At 39.0% G+C, this 22,357-nt stretch overlaps 2 protein-coding genes across 12 annotated transcripts; one reads left to right on the forward strand and one right to left on the reverse strand.

Moving 5' to 3' along the window:
* The first annotated feature begins 1,054 nt into the window (after positions 1 to 1,054).
* On the forward strand, positions 1,055 to 1,862 carry LOC103706954 (uncharacterized). The gene is made up of 2 exons (XM_008791241.5): positions 1,055 to 1,303; positions 1,430 to 1,862. The coding sequence occupies exons 1-2, from the start codon at positions 1,185 to 1,187 to the stop codon at positions 1,641 to 1,643; spliced, it is 333 nt and encodes a 110-aa protein (XP_008789463.3). The 5' UTR covers positions 1,055 to 1,184; the 3' UTR covers positions 1,644 to 1,862.
* A 3,491-nt stretch (positions 1,863 to 5,353) lies between these two features.
* LOC103706953 (uncharacterized) lies at positions 5,354 to 21,585 on the reverse strand. Of its 11 annotated transcripts, XM_088706060.2 has the most exons (19): positions 21,064 to 21,355; positions 20,819 to 20,949; positions 20,052 to 20,107; positions 18,325 to 18,454; positions 16,178 to 16,333; positions 15,899 to 16,015; positions 15,746 to 15,830; positions 14,760 to 14,868; positions 14,546 to 14,613; positions 14,249 to 14,374; positions 14,036 to 14,164; positions 13,014 to 13,960; positions 12,365 to 12,568; positions 12,196 to 12,256; positions 9,955 to 10,068; positions 9,613 to 9,726; positions 9,439 to 9,528; positions 6,512 to 6,633; positions 5,354 to 5,516 (listed from the first exon to the last, which is right to left on the reverse strand). In XM_088706060.2, the coding sequence occupies exons 4-18, from the start codon at positions 18,429 to 18,431 to the stop codon at positions 6,589 to 6,591; spliced, it is 2,472 nt and encodes an 823-aa protein (XP_088562186.2). In that variant the 5' UTR covers positions 18,432 to 18,454; positions 20,052 to 20,107; positions 20,819 to 20,949; positions 21,064 to 21,355; the 3' UTR covers positions 5,354 to 5,516; positions 6,512 to 6,588. The 11 variants fall into 11 exon arrangements, with proteins under 11 accessions (XP_088562186.2, XP_088562188.2, XP_038971241.3 ...); XM_088706062.2 differs by lacking the exon at positions 20,819 to 20,949 and having other exon boundaries at positions 20,052 to 20,121; positions 21,064 to 21,585; XM_039115313.3 differs by lacking the exon at positions 20,819 to 20,949 and having other exon boundaries at positions 21,064 to 21,467.
* Positions 21,586 to 22,357: the final 772 nt, after the last annotated feature.

The following is a 22,357-nucleotide window of genomic DNA, read 5'->3' on the forward strand; positions in this document are numbered from 1 at the left end:
TGTCGACGCTTTGGCGTGCTGTATCAAATATGGTCTGCAACTCTCTCATGTATTGTTTTTTGGGTAAGCTCAAATTGTTAAAAATCCTAGGAGAGAAGGTATGCACGTCTGAGGGAAGTGGGGAAAAAGGATCAGCCACATGAACTGGCGAGCGTACGTACATTCTTAAAAGTCTTCTTTTAGGGCAAAAATAATAATAATAATAATACAATCACCATACGAGCATTATAATCAAAGCTTGGTTGCATGATGGGTTAGTACAATCAGCAAGATCATAGTATTACAAGCTGGGCTAGGTTTATATTCATAAATATTCAGAAATAACTTTGGTGAAGGTCGGTCTGAATTTTACAGGAAGAAAAAAAAAATATCAGTCCGTAATCTTATGATATTGTAATCTTATGATCTTATTGGCTATATTGGTCCAACTCACAAATTCAATAGAATTTTTAGCCCAATCATCTAGACAGGATTTTAGATTTTAGAGAGATTTTTAACAAAGGGATTGTAGCGAGTACGGTCCAACCGGTCACTCGTGAGAGACTTCTTAAATTTCTCATGTAAAGCATCCAAGTTTAGATCTACATCAGTCGATATTTATGTGGAATGGATGGACGCTAATCGTTGATTATACCAATGCGTAGCTTCATTATCGTCATTGAGCTATTGTCGCTTAAATAATTCAGTGCAAGTGTACCAAAAAATTCAATGCTAGCCATTCGCTGAAAAGTTTTTAAGAAGAATCCCAAAAAGCTGGTAGAAAGCTAAACCTTTTGACTCCCGTCAACCACTGTGACCTACTTTGTTCTTTTGCCTTGGACTGATGTCAAAAATTAGAAGAGCCCTAGTCCAAGAACCCTTCCTTTTTCTTTCTTTTTTTGGCACCTTAGCCCAGGCCTTATCATCATGCATTACAAAATATGTTTGGAATCTATTCTCAACTTGTACACCAGGCGACGAAATCACAAGTTTATTTCTTCTTTCTCAACTTATACATAAGAAGACTTCAAGCTTCTCACTTCTTTCTCCATCTGTGTTCTATGTAAGGATTCCCTCCAGACTTCATCCTCGTAGTTCTTATTACAAGAAGCATAGAAGGACCTTTGCAAACTGCCCCTGCATCTCCTGCTGCTGCTGCTACCAACACTCCTTGCTTCTCCTCTTTCAACTTCTAGTAATCTTCAATGGCCGCAAGTTCAAACCAAGAGGCCATGCAAGTTGAGGCCACCAGCCCCACAATCCTAGTAGAGAAGAACCCACCACAGTCGCGCTTACTGAAACTGGGCATCAACTCATGGCCCAAGTTAGTATCTATCTCCGTAGCTTCGCCTTCTTGTCTCATTGTCCTCTTCTATTTCTTAGAAAGTATGAACTCTCCAGTAGTGTTGCTAATGAGGTCCTCCATTCTGCTTTTCTTATTGTTCGTTAGGTGGGGTTGCCCTCCAGGAAAGTTCCATCTCAAGTTTGATGCAGAAGAAATTTGCTACCTCCTAAAAGGAAAGGTTAAAGCTTATATTAAGGGATCTTCCGAATGTGTGGATTTTGGCTCTGGAGATCTTGTAGTAATCCCCAAGGGAGTCAGTTGCACGTGGCATGTATTGGCAGCAATCGATAAGCACTACAAATTCGAATCCACTTCCTAGGAAAGTGGTCTTCTTCTCTCTGTTTGATGTGGGTTCCCTAAATCTAAATCTAACCTCCTGGCTTTAGTTATTATGATACTTCAATTTCGAAGTGGTCTTATTTATTCCTCTAGACGAGCTTCGGTACTCCTTCCACCATCACCTTGTGGGTCTGAGGAGGCTTTTACCCACAAAATTTTGTAACATGAAAGAATTCGGATGGCGTTATGTGTCTTCTAATCGTTGGGCCTTTTTTTTGTTTTGTTTGTTGTGTTGGCATGTCCTTTGCAAATAGCAAATTCGATTGTGCCCCCTCTATAAAAATAATTCCGGAGCCGAACCAGTTTTGGTGATTTCAGAACCCTAACTTCCCCAAATCCTCTCCATCCATTTCCTTGGGCGACAAATACTCCCCACCACCAGCCCCACCGATACTCCCCATCCATGCCCCAAGCAACAAGATTCATGCCAAGTAAATAGGGGGATCAAATCCTTCTGTCTCCCCAAGAGCCTCATGAGATCAAACCATTAAAACTATGGCTAGCTCTTGATTGGACCCAAAGGAAGAAACAAGAGTAGCACTTTAGAAACTTTATTTGGGGGAGAGGTGATAGAGGTGGTATTCATTTGTTGGCGTGGGAGGTAGTGTGTCAGCCGACCAGACTAGAAGGTTTGGGGATGCAACCACTGTTGGCCCAGTTTGTCACGTAGCTAGATTTGTGTTAGAGCTTGATTGCATGTGGTTTTCATTGATAAGGGCCAAGCATGGTGCCATGTTGCTTGGAGCACGAGCTGGCCGTCACCACTCACTAGTCTAGAGGGAGATGTGTGCCAGAGCCGACTTGGTGCTTCCGGAGATTAGATAGGCTATTGGGTACGGACGATCCATCGATGTTCTGAAGGATAGTTGGGTGACTAAGTAGTCGATTAGTCGTTTGCCGACCATGGTGGACTCGATGAGATTGGCAGGCTGCAGGGTCAGCCACCTGTTGGACCCAGATGGGGGTCGGTGGAGGGAGGGGCTTATCCGAGATGTGTTTGGAGAGCAGTTGGCAGAGATGGTCTTGGCTCTACCGATTTTCGCCCAGAAAGAGTTTGACAGGCTAGTATGGCTGCCGTCAGGGCGGTCGCGGGTGCGGTAAGTCACTTTAACCAAAAATGACTCGACTAAACTCGAATAGACTAGCCAGGAGGCTTCTTTCAGATTCACGTATACTAGATTTCTTGGCATAAGAAGACCCAATTCAACTAAGTGATTACGATTTTGAAGAATGAACTCCAATACCTTTGATAGCTAGATGTAGCCTACATGTGGTTCGGGAATCTGGATGATTGAAATAGCACCTTGTAGTAGAGACTATGATATAGTAGGGTATTTGAATATAGATCAATTAGTAGATTGTGTCTCACGCATATACTAAAAAAAATAGAAAAAAATATCTTAAAGAGTATCACAAGGTCCCACGTCCGAGTCTCGCTGCTACCTCTTCTGTGACAGTTGACATATGAAGGTGACTATAAAGAAAGATATCCTAAGCACAAGTTTGGTCTTAGGGTTTAAGCCGGTAGTGAACCGTCAATTGTACTATATCCGATATCAGGGTGACAGACAACCCAGCTAAAGCTAAAGGGCTGATTCAATATCACCGGAGTCGTGAACAGAGAAAGCCTCGTCTACCACTCCTCGGGTCAACACCAAGGCAAGATCAACGCTTATAGCCTTCGTGCTAGTGATCAATCGGTTTACCAAAGACTACTGTTTTCGATAAGAATGAGCCGGTACACTCTACCTTGTAGATTCATATCTCAATCGAAAAGCTCGGTTGAGTTGTCAATATTGCGTATATAGAAGTAGTAGCGATTTATTGTCTCTAGCAATCACTTGTGGGCTGGGGACCGACCTCATGAGACCATTTCGGTCCATACTGGAGAACTCAGTCTCTCGGGCTAGGCTCTATTGGGCAGAGGATCACCTTTCTTTCCTAGAAGAGCATGAAGCAAGAAGCTAGGGATCTTCATGCTTTGATCAGTAGGGAGCCAGCTCGGCAGATAGATGGAGGTTGGATTTGGAGGATGCAGATTGACTGGCATGTGGTGCTTTTCATCTGGAAGGTAGCATGGGGATGCCTATCGACCAGGAATTTGGTAGCTGGGTGAGGAGTGTGGTTGACCCAATGCTGCGAGGTGTGCACGAATATCGTGGAGACTATTGATCATATTCTTTTGCAGTATCTCAGGGCCAGGAAGATATAGAGCAGGTCACTTGTACCTCCACCCCACTTGGTGGAGTCAGCACAGGATTTGATTCACTTGTTGAGAGTTTCCTTGTTGAGAGTTTTCTTGCGGAGCCCCAGTTCTATTGATGCGGGGATCCTTAGAGCATATTTGGCTTATTATAAATGATTGGACAGGAATGTCGGCATTTTTGAGAGGAGGAGGTCATCGCCGAGAATGGTGGTGGATAGAGCTATGCTACATGCGGGGGAGTTCATCGCAGTTGCTGCTTCGTTCTCTTCTAATATGGCAAGGGACATATGCGGTACTCCTTCCGCTATCACAGCGTCCAGACACGCTCTTATTTCTTGAGTGCCCCCACTCCCTGGTCATCTCAAAGTAAACTTCGACGGTAGCATGTTGATGGATGGTGCATCTAAAGGTGTTGGTTTTGTGATTAAAGACTCTCTTGGCAGGCTGATAGCAGCAGATGGTCGCCGCACGCCAGGTCTTACTGTTGTAGGGGCAAAGCTTCAAATAGCTTGGAAAGGTATATCTTATGCGAGACGGATTCTTAGTGCCAAGCGAGTGCATCTAAAGGAAGATTCTTTTCTGGTGATTGATTGGATCCGAGGTGTGAATAGGTATGACGATGGTCATCTACTCATCTAAGAATCTGCTTCAGAAGATAGATGATTTTTAGGTAGCATGTGTTCCGAAAGGCAAACATAACTACAGACTAAGTCGCTTCCTTTGTCCCATATCTGTAGCTGACATTCCATCTCCTCTGTATTTTTTACCTTTTTATAACTTGGCATGATGTATTCGTGTGTGTCGCTCCCTTTGTGTGTGTCGCTCCCTTTGTCGCATATCTCTAGCTGACATTCCATCTCCTCTGTATTTTTTTACCTTTGTGTGTGTGAGAGAGAGAGAGAGAGAGAGAGAGAGAGAGAGAGAGACGTCTCACTCTCTCCAACAATTGGCCGATGCAGGTTTTTGCCGATTGACCCATTGGTCCAAGTGGTCAAACACCTCCGGGTGGTCGAACATCTCTAGCCAACTGCACTTGTTCCGAAAGACGAACATGACTGCAGACTGAGTCACTTCCTTCATCACCCAGCACTTCAAGAAATTTCTTTAGACATCTATAGTTGACATTCCATCTTCTTTGTATTTTTTACTTTTTTTTTTTTTTGTAAAGATGTACTCACGTGTCTGACAGTTGGCCGGTGCAGGTTTTTTTTTATAATAAAACTCGCATCTTATATCGACCCAACCCGCAAAGCTTGGTGGGTAGTGGGACAACCGGGTTTTAAAACACCAGCGGTAACTACCTACATACCTACATGATTCACCATTATCGTTTAAAAAGAATAATAGAAAATAAATTGGCATTTTTGCATCCAGTCATCAGAGCAGGAAATAAATTACTATATGATAAAATATAATACACAACAATGAACATGCAACAGGCAATGAACCAACATGACATCCGCTCGACATGAACAGGAAACCAATTTGAGTTCAGAATGCATTTTGCGCATTTGATTTGGAGCAAGAAAAACAAGGCTTGCAAGTTTGAGATTACAAATTACAGAAATTTTTATACACCGTGAACCTTACATCGTCGAGCTGTCTCCGAGCAAGTATGATGATCATTCAGCAATGGAGAGCACGTTCCTGAGCCAGCAAAAAATGAAATTTGAATCTATCAATGACTTTGGAAGGTTCAAGATACTAAAAAGCATCCATCAAGTTCAAAAGAATATGCAGCAATGGTACAAACATAGAACTAACACCGAGCAATCCAATTTTCAAACATACCTGCTAATGAATGATAGAGAAGTGAGAAAATTTTACATTTATAGCAATACGAGAAAATTTTACTTCAAACAATGCAATACACTCACTCCAATATAATGGTTGAGGGAAAATGCCAACAGCATACCCTTTTTGAAAAAAAGGATCTCATGCTTCAAATCAACAAAAGCATGCACATTTTGGCAGTAGTATGAACTTGTAGTTGTCGCAACAGAGAAAGCTACATTATGTATTAATTTAAAGCATGACTATTACTAGCAATATAGACAACTTAAATGACCAAGATGCCGAATGTTGCAGTACAACACAAAATCACATCACAAAACATTTATTGGAGATCTTAGAACAGCAAGTTTGTGTGGAGGCCACTAACTTCTCTGGTGCCGAAAAGCAGAATGCCTCCATTTCTCATTGCAGCTTCAATTAGCTAATTGCAATATAGCTCCAAAGCATACATCAGCCCGAATGAATCTGAGCTATAGCAGCACCAGGGCAGGGTATTTTACCATGTATCACAAAGCCTCATACATAGTGTATCCTAACTTTATTAAGAAATCTAGATCAACAAGGACTTTTGGTATATTAATTCTCATGTACATTCTCCTGTAAATGCAACGATCGGGCAGATAGACATAGCGCACTCCCAGTTCATGAGTCTAATGCTACCCACCTCCCCCCCAAAGTTCATGTCAGAAACTTTCAGCTGGTTTTGTAACCTTACAAATTCAAATAGCATATAATAACCAAGGAATCTTTGACCTGGATCAAGCTTTAATGATGGTAAAAGAATTTTCAGCACTTCTATCTTTATAATTAACATTCATTCTTACATTTACAATGTCACAAATGCTTACCAAATTCCACATCCACTTGATTAAACTCCCAGTGCACGATCTGCCTTGAGTTAGTTGAGGAAGAGTCAAGATAACTACTACACTGTATCTCTTGGAGGTACTTCTATACAAAGGTTATCAGCCTGCATAATGCACCAAGTTTTTCTTTAACAAAGTAATCACCAATGACTTGTACAAAATCTCTCATTAAATTATAGCAATTGAAAGGGTGGGGGAAGACTCATACTCAGCCAACACTTACCGATACTGCGAAGGTTGGTTCATGAATTGTGACCGTATTATAAGTGTTAGCTAGAATGACCAATGACTCATCTAACACATACACTTCAAGTCTCAATTAACTTACAAATGATTCAAAATCACCACTAATCAAAGGTATTCATGAAAACAGAAGTGATAACAATCAATCAGAAATGCTCATGCAAAAAAGTTGGCATATTTTAAGAATCCTCAGTGGGTAACTGGAAATGATACGTTGACATTGGTAACATTTAATTGGGAAGTGGACACATATAGAGAACAAGATAAGGTAATATACAAGCAGCAAGGAGTAAGCAGCAGTGTCAAGCAAAATGAGCAATGACTCTTGGATTAATAGCAATCTCTATTTTTCAACATTCTAAGGCATACTTCTGGATCTGCCACACAAGAAATACAAAAAACAAATTATTTCTGATTATTGTTAAAATAAACTGACCGTTCCCAACATTGCTGCAACTGGTTTTAAACCAGTATCACCATTGGAAACAGTTTTCAAACAAAATTTAATGGATCTGCAAATGTAATCTCGTGATAGATAAAACAAAATCAACAAATGGAATAAAGAACCACATCTATTTAGTTTTGGGCAATGGCACTAAAATATCTTATATGGTTGAGGAAAACTATTCAGAGTCTTGAGGCGGTAGGCCAAGAAAGCGTCATAAACAGAAAAGAAAATAAAATGGTGCGGTCCCACTGCTTGAGAAATTGTGAATTATCTTATTTGTGGTGTTCATTCATAATAACTGTATACCACTGTCTGAGAAGACTTAGTAGAGTGCACCTTACCTCGCCTTAAGGCAAAGTTCTCATCAAACACCATGTGGCCAAAGGGATAGAATACAAAGCAATACATATGCATTAAATACCTAGTGCATTCTATATGCCATTAGGTGTACATTTAGAACAAAGTGTTCTACAATAATAGGTACCCATTAGAAATCCGAGATAATACCAACAACAATGCTAGAACTTAAGCCTGATACTGCTAACTTGTTTCCTATCCTTCTGAATGTTTAAAAGTACTATATTTTTGGAAAAAAACCTAGTCCTTAGAGACCAAATATAGATTTATATCATGCGATGATGTACAATACGTGGCGATAGTTCTCAAGATGAAAAAAGAGTAGACTAACCCTTATTGGTGCATCTTGATCCATATTAGCCAGTACAATAGTGTGCAATAAATTGCTAGACACAAGATGATATAGCTCCAGCACAGGGTCAACTTATACATACATATGACTGAACCTGCCTAAACTCAAATATTTACCTAGTTGGGTTTGACTTCTCATTTACCTCTCTCCATACCTCTTAGTACCTCTTCCTCAAGCCCATGGAGTTAAATTGCAATAGGATATAAAATACCTGTGATTATTAGTATTGATCCCATTATCATCTTCCTGAGACAATGACAGGAGGAATACAATCAGTAAATGATTCAAGAGCAATAATGCCAGTCCATCTTCAGGGAAGTATCTATCTAGTTTTAACGGGAAAGGTAACAGTCAATGTATGTGTGTAGCAAGGTTGGCCGAATGGGTACCGGACCCATGCTAGTCGGCAACCGGTTCGGTACAGGATGAATTAGGCGGTTCAACCTAGGATGACACATGATTCAAGCCTTTTAAGATACTGAAAAGCAGGGTTTTTTTTTTTTTTTTTTTTGTTGGGGGGGGGGGGGGGGGGGGGGTAGATACCAACTGGCTCAAACCGGTTCGACCCGATGCACCGGTTCCGCTCCAAACCGTCCGGTTTAAAGCGATTCACGCTATTTTCCGAAAAACTGTGTCGATCTATATCAGTTCCGTGCTGGTTCAATTCGGTACAAGGTGAACCGGACAGTTTGGCAGATCATAGTGTGTAGCTACACAGTATTCTTTTTTTGAATTATTATTGAGCTTGCTTTTTATCGATTCTTCATTAATTGAATGATTTCTGCCCACATTTGCACCTATATCTTTATCTTTGGATACCAAAGCCTTCATTCAACAATTAGCTGCCTTCAGCTTCATGCCCCTCCTTTTGATATTGTTTCATATCCTTGTATAACAGAGGCCAAGAGGGGTATTTTAAATCCTTAATAAAGAACACATGTGAAATGTGTAGGTAATATTGCGCCACATGTTCATGTAAGCTCCTGCTACAATTATTAAGTATGATACTACAGAATTTGAAATTATTCAAAAGCATGTTTTATGAGACCCAACTCCATGCATTTTAAAAAGCAAAATGAGGTTCCTACAGTCATTCATGATAAATCCTACATCCACAAATTACAAGCCATTAGGAGATCTCTACAATCAACACCAAGAAGGTTCAGAATCTTCTAGATTTGTCCAAGGATCAGTTATAAACCTTCCTTTACACACTACTAACAATCATTATATAAGATTGCCCATCTTAAGGTTCCACGATCTGTACAAATAAGCTTGAGGTTTTGTGTGGATCAAAACTAACATACCAATCAATTTAGCAAGGAGTAATGGAGCAGTACCAAATTGTGTAAATAGGGTTCCAAGGGGATACATGCATGCATGGATACACAGGGGATGAAGTGGAGGGGGTGAGAGAGAGAGAATTCAGTGAAGATCATGATAAGTGAGAAATAATAAAGAGGGTCAACTTAAAGATAAATGAAATAGCAGCGAACCTAAAATTATTACCTCAAGCATATTTTCCTCAAGAAAGAAATTTGGTCCTGTGCAACTTGTGTCATGTGGGCCATCATACTGAAGAATCCTGAGCTTGCCTTCCTGCACTTGACCATGGAATTGTCACAGTTTGTACTGGAAGCTCATGTTCCCCAAAAAATGATCATCAAGTTCTTAAGCCATCACCTTAGTCCCATAAACAAGACCTCCTCCAACTGAAGGATGAAAGCATGCAACATTGACCTCATCTTCTGCACTAGGAAGAACTTTTACAAGCTCCATATCTGAAACTCTATAAACCTGGAATTAAATATTCAAAAACAGTGTAACATGGAAATGCCAAAAAGTATACAAGTATTTGTTATGGCTTTCATAGAAAAGAATTCTGTATAAGCTTCAAGAAAGAGGAAATTATGCAAGAGTTACAAAATATTTAAAAGAATTCACATGATAGGAGAATCTTGAATTCCTATTTCTACAAGAATGGACAGTGTAAAACTAAAACAATGGAAACTGAATCATATCAACCTCCAATATTGTGTATATAGGTATTGCAGTCTCCCCATCAACAACAATGCTCCTTAGAAGTGAACTATGGCGACGGCCATATGCTAATAATATGTGTTCTGACGTAGGAGAGAACTGCATCGGAAAACATTAAAGAAAAAAATCAGTGAATAGTATGGATTTCTAGAAATTCTACTGTGCAAACCAATACAAACATTCATAATAAGAACAATGTAAAAACTGGTAAAAAGGTACTAATACCCTGTGTCACGAACTTTTAATTCTACATGTAAAACCAACAACATATTATACCCGTGTTTAAGTTCATTTTTGCCCAACAATGAATACTTGCATTATCACCTATACAACACTGCTTCCCAGGTTTCATGATATGAAAGCTTGGGAATATCCTTTATGACTCATCCTGAAGGCTTTCAACATCAATGACAAACAGCTTGGCCTGTCTTACAACAGATAACCACCATTAGATGCAGGGCCATACAGAGGTAATAAACTCTCTGTTGAAAAGTCATTAGAATCCAATAACTTGATTGCCTGCCAACATAAAGGAAGTTGAAGGGATCCTGCACTGATTTAGGGATATACCCAACATCCCATTTTATAAAAAACCTTCCTTCTCTGTTTGTTACCTTCCTTTCCTCTAGTATACTTGCATTATCACCTATACAACACCCAGGTTTCATGATATGAAGGCTTTGGGAATATCCTTTATGACTCATCCTGAAGGCTTTCAACATCAATGACAAACAACTTTGCCTGTCTTACAACAGATGGCCACCATTAGATGCAGGACCATAGAGAGCTAATAAACTGTCTGTTGAGAAGTCATTAGAATCCAATAACTTGATTGCCTGCCAACATAAAGGAAGTTGAAGGGATCCTGCACTGATTTAGGGATAATACCCAACATCCCATTTTATGAAAAACCTTCCTTCTCTGTTTGCTACCTTCTTTTCCTCTACTACATAAAAGGTCCATCGCTCCACTGCTAATCTTCCTTTCACCAAAAAAGCATATAATTGTCTATTTCTGATTGATTGAGGTGGGACAGAACCTGTTAATTGACTTGCTCTCTTTCCTTACTAAAAGTCCTCTTGTCCAAACTCCATCCTGCTCGTGTTTCCAGTTTATCAAAGTTGATTATAATTATGTGAAATGGAGGGTTGGATGTGATGTCATGGCTTCTTTTCCCAAGTCCAACATCGGTGATCTGTAGATAAAATTATACTATTCCTTTTCTGTTTATTGGTTCCCTTAATCATCATAGACGCACGCTGGGAACGTCGATGTATGTATGGTTTAGATACTTCAATACATATAGTAGTGGCTGAGTCTAGGACAGAAGAGCATAACAGTTCTTCCTCTTCCACATGCAATATACCACAGAGAATTGATACATCCACGGAGTTGAGGGAAAAGGACGGGCAAGTGGCAGTGGTGGTAACCATGTAATAACTTGATATTTCAGCAAGTTCATCTATATCAAAGAAATATACACTAATAACTGCAACGCCAATCTTTTCCACCAATACTAACGTTTTACCAAAAAAATGAGTTATATCGACAGATTTGGATGGAGAAAATATAGGGAATGGGCAGTGAATATTTATCCATATTTAACAAAAAAAATAAAGTATACAGATATGCAACACCTAAGCCTAAAAGATTGACACTATATGCTTTCTATACTTCTCTTTCAGGTCATCTTGGAGGTCAATAGACAGTGAAATATAATGTGTCTCTAGTCCTTGAAACACCTCGGTTCTCTATTAAACCAATCATGTGGGATTATATTCTTCAAATCTAAAAAGCATTGCACTGAAAGAATATATGCATTTGGCAACTTACTTTAAACATATCTAAATATTATTTTATACTCTTAATATATACCTGTATATCTAAAAAATAGTTTATCACCTTCATGTAGCCTCCCAGTTGCACCACAATTAAATGAAATTTTTGGGCTATTTTTCTGAACTTTCCTGTTGTGGTCAAGCTACTTCTAAGAGCATCTTATGCAGGTGTCATTAAAGATAAGGCAGGATATCTGTCTCAGAATATTTGCTGACGAAATTTACTTCTATTAATGTGGCTTTACTCACTGACATGTGTCCAATAAGCCCAAATAAAAAGCTACGGCACAAGTTATGGACCTAAAACTCAACTGTTGATTTTATCCTGAAATAAATACTCAAGGGAAAAGACAAGTATACACGAGGCTTGATTACAACTGCCCCTAACCTGAATAGAAGTCAAGCAATGAGCAGCTCTGATTGCTCTTGAAGCTAGCACCATGCCGAAGCTGCGGCAAAAACAGAAAAATCAAACCATGATACATGCATGGAACATTTTTCAGGGAAAAAGTGGTTACAACACATAAATACCAAAAAGCAACAAGTTTCACTCTTACGTTGCCTCTTCAAGAGAATAGATGCGAAGCTCGTACATAACTTGGTGAGCTGAAATTGGGTGGCGTGTTGGGGAAGTTGCAGCCCCTGTAGCATCATGTTGCATCTGTGACTGAACTCCTGGATCACCTTCGACATGGGGCAGTAAACATGCAACACAAGCAACCAAAAATCGGCCACAAGGAGAAAAATGGGCACCCATTTCACTGTCATTATTAAATGCATCTAATTATTCAAATAGAATGTAATCTATGACCAAAAACAGCAACAAGAAATCTAAAGCTAATCTGTTCAGCTATATAAATTCAGGGTTATAGTTCATTCCTATCAAAGGCCATACTGGTGTAGCATGCACATATAAGCAGAAGCAACCTTCATTTCATAAAGTTGAGATAGACAGACCATAATAGAAATAAAAGTAAACTTGTATTTTGAGATTATCATACTGAACTCTTACAAAATGTTATGACCAATTATAAGTTCTCAGCACAACAGATGAATTATTATGACTGAGAAGCATGCTCATGATAGAGAGTAGATCAATAATTTCAACATGGTACTCATGTGACTTCAGTAAGCAGAAGCTAAAAAGGGGGAACAAAAGAAAAACAGAAAAAATTATGACTTAATTATTACAAATAGGAACTTCACCTGCAAAGGACAGCATGTGGTATAGTTAAACGGCATGTCTCTGGATCTAAAGGGGCACATGGTTCTTGTATATCATGTGGCCATATTCTTAGCTTCACTGTACAAGGTAGTTCAGCAGCAGCTGCCGCAGCCAATGATGTAGGAATTTCAGATTCAACACCGCTGGGACCAGGATGAGGCTCAGCTTCATCATTTTGGGCATTAAGAAAGGAGGCACCTTCTCCGGCAGCTGTAGAAGCCATCAAACGGGAGCGTGAACGATGACGAGAACCAGATCGTCCAGTTACCCTAGCATGGCCATTAGTGGTTGCCATTGAAGAAGCAGCCACTAGAGCTTCCACATTACGGGTATATAGCAATTCAGGTGTCAAGAAGTCAGCTCCTGTTCCACGAACTACAGATGAATTTCCTTGCAGGCCTGCATGAGTTTGACCCATTAACCAGCCCTGTAAAAAAGGCAACTCCCAGCTTGCTGGATCGCTAAAAGGAATAAATTGATGAAGTTGTCCACCATCTAGACTTCTTAATAGCATTTGAAGGTCAGTACTGCCTGAAGAGTTTGAAGAATTGAAGGCAGAAGAACTCTCTAAACCTGGCCTAGATTGCCTCACAGGTATTCTTATAGTCACCCCATTGAAAGGGGAAGTAGTTGATGGCCCATTGTTCAAAGCATCCAATCTCTCAACCATGCCAGTAGAACTTCTTTGCTGAAATCCAATGCTAGGCTGCCCTTCAGTGTTTTCTGCGCTTCCCATAAAAGAATCATATGTTACTGTTTCCATTCCAGTCAGCATAGAATCAGCAACTGAATCTTCTGTCATAATATTTGAGCTAGAAGGTTCTCCAGGAGATATATCCATCGGGCTTGCTAAGTTCTCATCTTGGTTTCCCATATCTACGTTTCTCTGTCTCCGCTGCCCATTACTGGAGCTACTAACCCTTGTAACCTGTTGCAAAGGCATTCTTCCATCATCTTTTACAAATGTTGGCCATAACAAATATGAAGAAGGTATAAGAGGCACCTTAGCCTCCAGATGTGGACGAATGCTTGAATTAATGTTTGCAAAAAAGACAGCAGGAGGAGGATAGTGCAAATAGCCAGATGAAGTTGCAAGTGTCAGTGGCGAGTCTGGCGAATCGAGATCATTCACCTGCAAGCCAAGCAGCTTAGATTGACGATATTGTAAAAGTGAGCAAACAATAATGCAAATATGATGCTATATAAAAAATTCCACCTCAGCTGTCAATAGAAATGGCGCTGCATGGGGATGAAAATGCACAGCCCTCAAAGAACGCCGAGTCCTCAACACAATCATTGGGGAAGAAGCTTCTCCCCTCTTATTGTAGTTCCATATGTACAGCTGCAAGATGATTATATTTTAGAGTTTTAAACTGTGAGATTTAAGTCTCCTCACAGCAGCAAAACCAAGACTAAAGTGGGGAAGATAAATTTTGGGCAAGATGAATGGGGAAGAGAAAGTTTGAGCAAGATGAATCTCTATTATATACTTCCAAGGTTAGGAATAACTCACCTTGTGACCTGATGCTACAGCAAGAAGCTCTCCTTGGGCATGAAAAGCAATCGAGGCAATTGGTCGATCTGTGAAAAGAGGGAGGAGGGCCATATGTTTAATGCCCCTAAGTAATGTTGATAGCAATAGACTATATTATCAAAATATAAAAACAACAAAAATCCTATTGCTTAAACTTGTTATATCACAGAAGAAATTTTGCAAGAGATATTACAGAAATCACGTGACCCAATACAATCCGTGGTATAAGCATCCCAGATACGAACTTCGTGATCCAAGCTACCACTTGCAAGTATTTCTGAATACAGTGGATGGAACCTAACCTGCAGATGATCAACTAGATTAAAATAATACCTCTAAAGATAATGATGACAGAACAGGCCCATAACCACTATGTAACTTTCTGAAACACGAAAGAAAAGGAATGAACACTAAGAATAATCATAATTAATGACTATGATGATGGGAAACAATAGTTTAGCTTATTGAACTAGTTTGTAAAACAAAGATTCAAATTTGTAAATAAAAACTAGCCAGCAGATAATAGTGCTCTTCAAGTTTATCATATACCACGGAAAAACATTATGCAAAGTCAGATGATCACAAAAAACCAAAGACAGACTTGGAAATAACATTAAAACCAAAATACCCAAAATAATAGCTCAAAATGAAGTGTCAATAGTTGCTACGTCCAGGAAGCATTGAAAAAAAAAAGGCAACAAATGAAACTTGTATGATAGCCACCCTCTGACCTTATATGTAAAAGTCTCGTAATTTTATTTTAAATGTAGTAATTTTATTTTAAATAAGAAGGCACACAGGGATAATTCAGAGGATAAAACAGTATAACAAAAATCTACCTAATAGGAGGTTATGAAATATGACAGTCCAATAAGATTCATTCTAGAATAACATGCAATTTGGAAACTCCATAAAGCAAGTCCCCGCAAGCAACCATGACACCCCAAAAAGAAGACTTAGCATACTAACTTTCATAATAACAATGAGTTTCACATCTCTAGCAGCATTTTTGCTGCAACTCAACTAATTAATTATCGTGAAACTTGTGGCAACTATCTTCTGATACAAGCATATGGTAAAAGGTGGATAAGGTTCACCTAGTAGAATAATTAAATTTGTCAATATATTACAGCAAATAAAAAGCAAAAACCAAGGGATAAGAATATAGGGTAGACATACCACCCAAGGTGTTCGTCGATGGCCCATTAACACCTTCAGACAGTTTCCAGTGTGGCAGTCAATTATCTTAACAGTGTGGTCACCACTGGAAACAAATTGAGTCAGTAGAATTATTAAGTACAATACAGAGCTAAAGCAGGGGCATTCACTTACTGCGTGGAAGCAAGAGTTTTTCCATCAGAACTAAATGCTGCTGCAATTGTGGACCTCGGAGGCGGCAAAAGAGGACAATACGTGGCTGACAAGTGACGCAACGACTCTGCTTCTACCCTGCAAAAGCAATGCATGACATAATCAGCCCTTGCCATTGCAGTATAATTCTGGTTAAGGGAGTCCAAATTACAGAAACGACAAGCAAATTAACAAGTCTATCAGTGGCAATTAGATAATCTTTACAGAAAAAAAAAATTCTGAAGTATAATGGTGCTTTACCAAGAAATAAGAGCATGTCGTGCATCAACAGTTTCACATCTTAGCTCGATGCAATCAGCTCTCCCCTTTGAAGCTTCTCTCCACAGCCTTTTCGAGTAGCATTTTGCTCGAGGAGAGATCTCCCTCCGTGCTAACAACGGATAAATATTTCTATGACTAAGAGGGGAAGAAAAGGAAGCAAAACCAAATATCAATAAGTGAATGGTATAAACACAACAAAAATACACACATAGTCCAAATATTAGTATGTTATTGTACAGTGGGCAAACAACCTGATCACATTGTCAAACCATCTGAAAACCAAAGAAAAATGTACAAACAAAAATCATGTGTACTGGCATAAAATATACGCTTTTTTATATAAGATGATATTGCATTTGATAATGAGCAAATGAATGACAAGTTTACCGCAATTCAGAGTGATCTAACACCAGTATTAGAAAAAAATCAAAAAAATAAGATTCAACATGGACATCTTTGGAGGCGACAATCCACGTAATTGATAAATGCAGTATGAAACTACAAAATTTCCCCACATTTCCTCTAGACTCCAAAGACTTAATTCAAGAATTGCAAACTTTGCAGAACTTCCTATCCTCATTAGCATGTTTATTCAATACAATTCACAATATGTGATAGGAGGCAGGTCAGCTAGGTATTCATCCACCATCATTATGTGTGCATGTGTAGAGAGGGAGAGAGAGAGAGAGAGCACGCTTCTTCCATCTATAGTATTGTTCTTCTTCCCACCACCTCTTCGCATTTTATGAGCAAAGTCTCATCCAGATGGTGAAAAATTATTTCTGTCCTGTGTTCTTAAAGACTCAAATCAGTGAATCCTTCCTTCTTCCATCTATAGTATTGTCCATGACTCCAGGCTTTAGATAGAAAAGACTGAACAATTAAACTAAACTTTAATTAATATCCCATCTAAACCCAAAGCCTTAATCTCTTCATAACAGCTAAAGCCTCTAAAACATTTTTAAACAAATTACAATAATTCCTAGTATAGTTCCTATCAGATAACTGAATACAAGGAAACAAAGACCGCTCCAAAGTTAAAGCCAATGAATAAAGAGAAGAATAATCTGGAAGCGCATATAATATATTAATTTGAACTGAAATAACCCAAGAAAAGCAATCTAGCAGTAGATATCATATTCCAAGTGCCCTATGAGAGAGAACATCTGAGAAGAAAGCTGTTGGATACCCAAGTGAATTCCTAATCAGAGCCCCAGTCAAGTGCTGAAGACAGATTCCAAAGCCCATATATCATTTTATTTTTTGAAAGTAGCACGGCTTTATGTCCATATTTTGCAGCCCCTGTTGGGCCTGTATAATCCCACTTTAGGTGACTCACACCTCATGGTCTTGGACTTTTAGCAGCATGGAGAAAGCAATCTAATCCCTTGGCCAAATCATCACATTTCTAAGCTCCAGTCATCTAGTCCTTAAGCCCATGCCAGGTACTAGTTTGAAACAGCAAATGGCCAGACCCTTCTCAACTTTTATGTTTCCACTCCCAACATGATGATGAACAAGGTGCAGTATCAACTCTAACATTTCTGAACTGCTTTGTGTTGAATGCCCACACATCACCAAATCCAACTATTGCAAGTTGCAGATCTCATGGCAAATGATCCAGATGGCATTGGCTCTCTACCCGACAGGATCTTTCTTTGCCAGTGGCAATCATAGGACACTGATATCTTGGTGTAGACCCATGGGACAGTCGACCTAGCTGGAGATATAGCCTTTGTGGCCATTTCTCAGTCGATCTGTGTGATTCAACCCTCACAAGCAGCTTGGCATTAGCCCAAGGCTGTGATGGATTGGTTGGTCACAAATTGTGAGCTTCTCTTTAGCAGAAAACTGGTAGATATATAAATAAATAACATTCTCCTGACCATCCCAGATCTAAGAACCATCTAGATGATAAATTTCACTACAATTGACTTTCATGAAGTTCACTTTTCAAAGTCATAGTAACCAGCCATACAATTAATCATGCAGCATACAAACAGAATTATACACACACGCACCAGCTATACTGTCTGTGTATGTATGAAGTAGCTGGCACCACATAAGCCAATGATCAAAGACAAAGGAACATATCAAACAAATTCATAACAGTTACATTTTTTTACCTGTGCCTTAAGCTGGAATATGATGAAGATTGAGAAAATGCAGGATGTGAACTAGATGACGAAGTGGGTGCTGAGAACTTTGCATCATCTACCCAGGGTTGAGACATTTCATCCTTTTAATAAGCTGTTCCTGAAAATCATTACAAAGAAAACCAAGACGGTCAAGGTGCATGCCTCAACGTGAAAACTCAATTTAGCGTGATTGATGATTGCATTCCAAGATAAAAAGAAGGCATTGGTACATGAGGCAGTTAGTTTTGGGAAACCTCGCTCTCAACTTAGGAAGCTATTCATGAGAATGACAAACATAATTTCCATAACCCATAATGAACAAGAATGAGATACGTATAATCTCAAGCCTTATGGAGACCTCTTTGACCATATCTGAGGAAGAGAAAATGAACACAACTATCAAACTAAGAAAAAGGGTTACCTATTCCAACAAGTTGTACCAAGCCACACAGAGACCTCTTCGACCATCTCTGAGGAAGAGGAAATGAACACACTAACTTATAAGCATCATAGAAAGCCACACAGAGACTTCTTCGACCAACTCTGAGGAAGAGGAAATGAACACCACTACTAGCTTATAAGCATCATAGAACTGATGATGATGATGATGATGATGAAGCCCAAATACAATTGGTAAAAAAAAGGTCCTTTCCAAGCTCGGATGTTATCTGAATAAAAGCCAAAGTTCTAAGGATCTGAATGCAAGCCAAAGTTCTAAAATGTCAACTGAAGCCATTGATGGGAAAAAGTTGAGATGGACCACAAAAATAGATCAACTGAAGCTATTGATGGTAAAAAGTTGAGATGGGCCAAAAAAATAGATCAAAGATTCTTATCCGGCCAAGGAACCCTTAAGGAAAGGCAAATGATAACACTGACTTAAACAACATGGATTATTTTCTGTGACAGTCTCAAGCCTTGAAACAGGTGCAAAATGACATAGTAGGAACAAAGTGGATCGGAAGAGTTGGTCAAACAAAAGCAAAAAGAAGAACCCAATAAAATTAGTCCATCTAGGTATAATTTCACAAATACAAAGAGTTGGTATTAGGCTTGAATGATCCACATAGTTGAGCTGAGAAATCTGCAGAATATGAACTCAAGCAAGCCTAATGTTTTTAATTTGCAAGCAGTCATGTAATGATGATTCATTTTAAACTAAGAGTTCTATCATGAGATAATGATCTGTTATGTTTGTTCTCAGTAGTAGCCACTTTATCACCGAGACGAAATTGGACCAACAAAAACGAATAAATAAACAATAATGGTAAGTTTCTTTCATGCAATCCCCTCAATTACTGTGAGGACCCTCCTCAAAATGTAATATATCAATTTAGGCAGTGTAACAAGTCCTATGATTGTCTTTGCATTAATGCATGACCACATAACAGCCTAGAGGCACATCTCCACCTCATTCACTGTACTTAGACTATAATTAAGAGACCACCATAGATCCCTCAGTCCATTAGATAATATAAATAAGCTTGCTGAAATAATTTGATTCAAGAATTTTTATTACCATGGTTGATGCACGGCCTTAACTTCGCATCCCTCTAAAGTTGCATACCATGTGTGTTTTTCCAGTACAAATTGAGAGCTCCTATCATAGTTCTAATTTAGTGTTCAGCGCTTCCTTAGTCCCGCCATCATTGCATCTACCGAATATAAAAGAAGTTTCCAAAAGAAGTGCAGAAAGTTAAAGGGTTTAAATTGACCTGGCCTGTGGTCACAGGAACTCTTTAGTCTCTTGAAGACATCTTCATAAACAAATCTGAAGAACATTTTCTTCCACATCAGCAACCAAATAAACTCTTTCAGTACTCTCGTTTTCATGGAAACAATATAAATGAAGCTGTCACGAATATAGCATCCAGCACATCCATTTGGATGCCAAAATTATCAAAGAAACCCCTTACAACGGTTACAACAAAGGGCACAGACCAATAAGATATAAGATACAGAACTGCTATCTCAATGTTCAGACGTGATTTAAACAAAAAAGGAAACAGAATTTCATGCATGTATATGTACATAAAATTATTTATAATAGCTCCTTTACCTGCCAACAGCAACTTTGACAGGTTAAAAATGATTATTAAGGAATAAAAAGAAGATCTGGGTGACAAGGAAGTAAATCACGTATTCTTGCACACTCAAGGACAAGAACGTGCGGAAAATGACGCAATGAGAGATAAAGGGGATTATAAGACCTCAACAGCCACAAAATCTCAGGCAAATGAGCCTTCTTCTTTGTTGAATGATACCGATTTAGTGGCAACTCAATCAACATAGGCGCTAAAAAACAACATAAAGAGTTAGACAACCTACAAATTTATATTTTTGATGGATACAACGGACTCGTGCCCCAACCTTCCAACTTCACGGAAAGATTATGCGATGAAAGTTGAATTGCGAACGTCAAAAAAAAAAATCAATTTCCTGAACTCTCATTGAGATCTACCATGTCCCTCATCATCAGTACCTTCCTTATCATCAAAAAGATCTCGACTTTTATCAATTCTTCCGCAGTAAATTAGTTCCTCGATGAACTGGACCTCTCCAACGACAGATTACTAACCAAGATTCCATCTTTCCTCAGGTTTCCACACGAATCTAATAAAATAACGCGAAATCCGATCTCAAATTAACGAGACAGCCAAATTACGCATAGAAACGCGAATCCAAACAACGATCAAGAAAAAAGTGAAGCGGAGGCAAAAGAATTACTCGAGAAATGGCTGAAATACATCAGATCGGAGGCAAAAAGCAGAGAATTCCGTCCCCTTTCCCCGCCCGCAGAAGATTCAAAAAATCGTGACGATCCGTCGCCTTCTCGACGAAGTACGGGAGGAGCTGGCGATTTCTCTGAAGAGCTAGCGCTGCGGGTCTCCCGGGGGAACGCGGGAGGTTTCTTCGGGCAGCGGAGGGACTCGTCTCGGCCGTGCGCTTCTCCGGCCTCCACCACGGCCTCAGTCGGATTCGAACGCGGAGAGATAACGAAAACCTAATTGGCAAGCTCAAGAAAAGAAAACCTAATCGAGGGATCGTTAAATCGGGGTCGGGACGGAACGGACCAGTCAGGGCCGTCGGATGGAGATCGGAAGGGCTGGAGGCGGTGGTACTGATGGACCACGCCCTCGGGGACCTGTCGTGGCTTTAGGGAGGACGGGCGATGCGCGCCGCTCCTCATTCTAACGGGACCGACGCGTGAGGGTGCGCGGTTTCGGGTCACCGGTCTACGTTCCTCTCGTTGGGATAGGTGGATTCGGTCACCGTCGTAGGTGGAAGAACTCTGACCGGACGGTAAAAGATGGCGGTGGTTTCCATATTGCGTATGGATACTTGTCGGATTAGACCGGAATGCAAGGCCTCTTTTTTGTCGGTTTAGGAAAAGGCTTGCTATTTTTTTTTTAACCGATAGAAAGCAATTGAATTGATATTAAAAAGTTAGATACTCTAAGTGTATATGTTTATAAATATTTAAAATTATATAAATAAATTGCAGGTTTATTATTTAGTATATGTCTTTATAAATTATTTTTTTAATATATCTTCATAAAAAATCTAAAATTACATGCATATCCGAACAAATTTACTACTTGCATGCGCGCCGTTATAATTTTTTTTTACATATACACCTTTATAAATAATTTTCTTTTATATGTATATTTTTATAAATTATTTATTTTTACCTATATATATCCTTATCGATTTTTTTTTTTTGCATATATATATCCTTAACTCAATAAAAGTGGAGGTGCAAAATAAATAATTTATAACGATATACATGTAAACAGTAAGTTTGCAAGGATATATATAAAAAATAATTTGTAAAGGTATACATACGAATAGTAATTTTTTAAAGATATAAATATAATTTCAAATATTTATATAGAGGTTGATGCAAAAAAAGAATAATTTATAAAAATATATGCAAAAATAGAAAATACAGATATACATTCAATTTCAGATATTTATAAGAGTATAGATGCAAAAAAAAGTTTCTAAAAGTTTGGATTGC

The sequence above is a fragment of the Phoenix dactylifera genome, chromosome 10 (genome assembly GCF_051530095.1).
Source record: "Phoenix dactylifera cultivar Ajwa chromosome 10, Ajwa_hap1_PhDact_Kaust_v1.1, whole genome shotgun sequence".
NCBI classification, from domain to species: domain Eukaryota; kingdom Viridiplantae; phylum Streptophyta; class Magnoliopsida; order Arecales; family Arecaceae; genus Phoenix; species Phoenix dactylifera.